The 2539-nt window shown below is 37.8% G+C and overlaps 1 protein-coding gene across 1 annotated transcript; it reads left to right on the forward strand.

Moving 5' to 3' along the window:
* Positions 1-887: 887 nt before the first annotated feature.
* Positions 888-2042, forward strand: LOC122808589 (carbohydrate sulfotransferase 5-like). Its single transcript, XM_044079546.1, has one exon. It carries the CDS (start codon positions 888-890, stop codon positions 2040-2042), a length of 1155 nt encoding a protein of 384 aa, XP_043935481.1.
* The last annotated feature ends 497 nt before the right edge of the window (positions 2043-2539 follow it).

Raw genomic sequence — 2539 nt, forward strand, 5'->3', positions numbered from 1 at the left:
ATATATATATATATATATATATTTGTTTCACATTTAGTTACCATGTATAGAGGATCATAACTGAGATCCTTGTACTTTCAAAAATAACTTCCTTGTAAGTATTGTATAATCTGTGACATGATTCATTGCAGTAGGTTACATGGCTTACATCTATCGTTAGGTCTGATGGTTTACTTCCACTGACTTACCTTTCCAATTGTTTACTTCAGGATTTATGTTTTACCAGCAGTTACCAAATTAAGTGAAAGTATTCCCAATTTGTGTGTGTGTGTGTGTGGGGGGGGTGTCTGGGTGTGTGTGGGTGTGTGTGGGTTTGTGTGTGTATGTCTGTATGTTTGCTTTAATGCTGCACTGTTTTACTGTTGGCTTGTTGTTACTAGCATGCCTCAATGCAATAAAGCAGCAGTTTCTGCTTTGCTGTTTCTGTACAGCTGCAATTTATATGTGCTTTAAGTCCATTTTATTTGCAGATAGTAACTTCATGATTAATGCACTTTACTAACAGGATTCCACAGGTACAGCTTGGGTTCATTTGTGATGTAGCACCCTTTATTATAATAATTATTCTTACTCAGCATTTATGCCACTGAAATTCCCCTCTCTTCAATTCAGACTTTATGTGGATCATAGTATCATTGGCGTTACAAGGCAACTGAATGACCATTTCCATATTTCCAGTACCCACCATTAGGCCCTGCCTCTCTTTTCAGGTCACCCAAGAGCACAGGTCTGGTCATAACAGTTGCTATCAATGCACAACTGACCATAAAACAATGAAAGTTTTTTACATGTATGAATATAAATCTAGCATTGTAGAAAATGGTTGTCATCATACCAATAAGGTAATGCTTATTTTTGTCTCCATATTATAGGACTTATTGAATATCATGTCAAGACTAATCAAGCTGCACCTGTTCATTGTACTTCAGGCTTCAGTTACGGTAGTTTTTATCTTCCTTCTACATAAAAGAGATTTACAACTATATCAGAAATCACTAGAAAATAATAAAACTGAATTAAATCAAAACCAATCCTCCATCCTCATCATTTCATCCTGGAGATCAGGATCATCGTTCCTTGGTCAACTCTTCAATATTAACTCAAATGTATTCTACTTAATGGAACCAGGCTGGCATGTATGGAAGAATTTTCAGCACAGTAGTGCAAATTCATTGCATGTTGAAGTCAGCAAGCTGTTGAAATCACTCTTCCTATGTAATACATCTGTCTTTGATCCATACATCCAGCCTCTTAGCAGACTAAATCGAAATCTGTTTGGCTGGGCCCTCAGCCGTGCACTTTGTTCTCCCCCAGCTTGTGATGCTTATAATTATTCAGAAACGGACACTGAAGAGGCTTGCTCTAAGGCATGTGGGAGTTACCCCTTGAGGAATGTTGAGGAGGCCTGTCAAGCGCACACCCATATCATTCTGAAAGAGGTTAGAATACTCAGCTTAGAGCCACTGTATAGTCTTCTGAAGGATCCTGCTCTCAATCTTAAGATTATTCATTTAGTTCGTGATCCTAGAGGTGTGTTCAGATCCCGCAGTAAAGAACGTTCTGCCTTAAATTTTGACAGCAATATCCTCTACAATAACTTTAAGGAAAAAAGGAATTTCCTTCATTACTTTTCTGTAAAGAGGGATTACAAACTGTTGGAGGAAATCTGTAAATCCCAGGTAAATATGTATAAGCAAGCGACTCAGCAAAATCACAGCTTCATAAAAGGCCGTTACAAAATGGTACGCTTTGAAGACTTGACAAAAGATCCTTTGAAAGTTGTAAGTGACTTATATGAGTTTACAGACCTAACTTTAACCCCAAAACTTCACACTTGGATCTATAATCTCACCCATGGCACTGGAGATGGAGGCAAATATGGGTCATTTCAAGTTTCTCCGCGTGATGCTGTTCATGTTTCTGAGGCCTGGAAGACAGAACTTTCTATTTTTACTATCCAACAAATTGAACAACAGTGTGCAGAAGCTATACAAGTTTTTGGTTATGACTTCTTTGTGTCCAAAAATAAACAGAGGTTTTGAAATATGGGGTACATATTTAAAAAATTGAAAATGGTACCATATAAATGAAAAGTAGCACAGATCTGTTTACTCTCTCAATTAAAACTGTTTCCTTATAACAGGTTCTCATTAATATGTTTCACAACATGACAATGTTAGCAATTCAGTAAGTATTTAAGTGACCTAAGAATTGCTTCCTTCCAGTTCTCCCAAAGCCATGAAACCATAGAGAACAATGCATGAGGTTTAAGGTCACATCTGGGAGAAGCTGTTAAAGTGCCTTTTCATACTATGGGAAAGTGGTGTAGTATGTTATTATGCAATTATGTCACTCATCAGGATTATGGAGCTTGACAGAAGAGGTACACAAGGAGACTGTAGTAATATCACTGGGAGACTGCTTCACTGTCAAGACACGACTGTATTACCCCCGACTGTACTAATGTTACGGAAAGACTGTACTGCTCTCAGTGTCACTGAAGTACCACTGCAGGCTGCTTTATAGGCTTTGAGAGTTT

Source organism: Protopterus annectens, chromosome 8.part0 (assembly GCF_019279795.1).
Source record: "Protopterus annectens isolate FY-2018-M chromosome 8.part0, PAN1.0, whole genome shotgun sequence".
Taxonomy (NCBI): Eukaryota; Metazoa; Chordata; order Ceratodontiformes; family Protopteridae; genus Protopterus; species Protopterus annectens.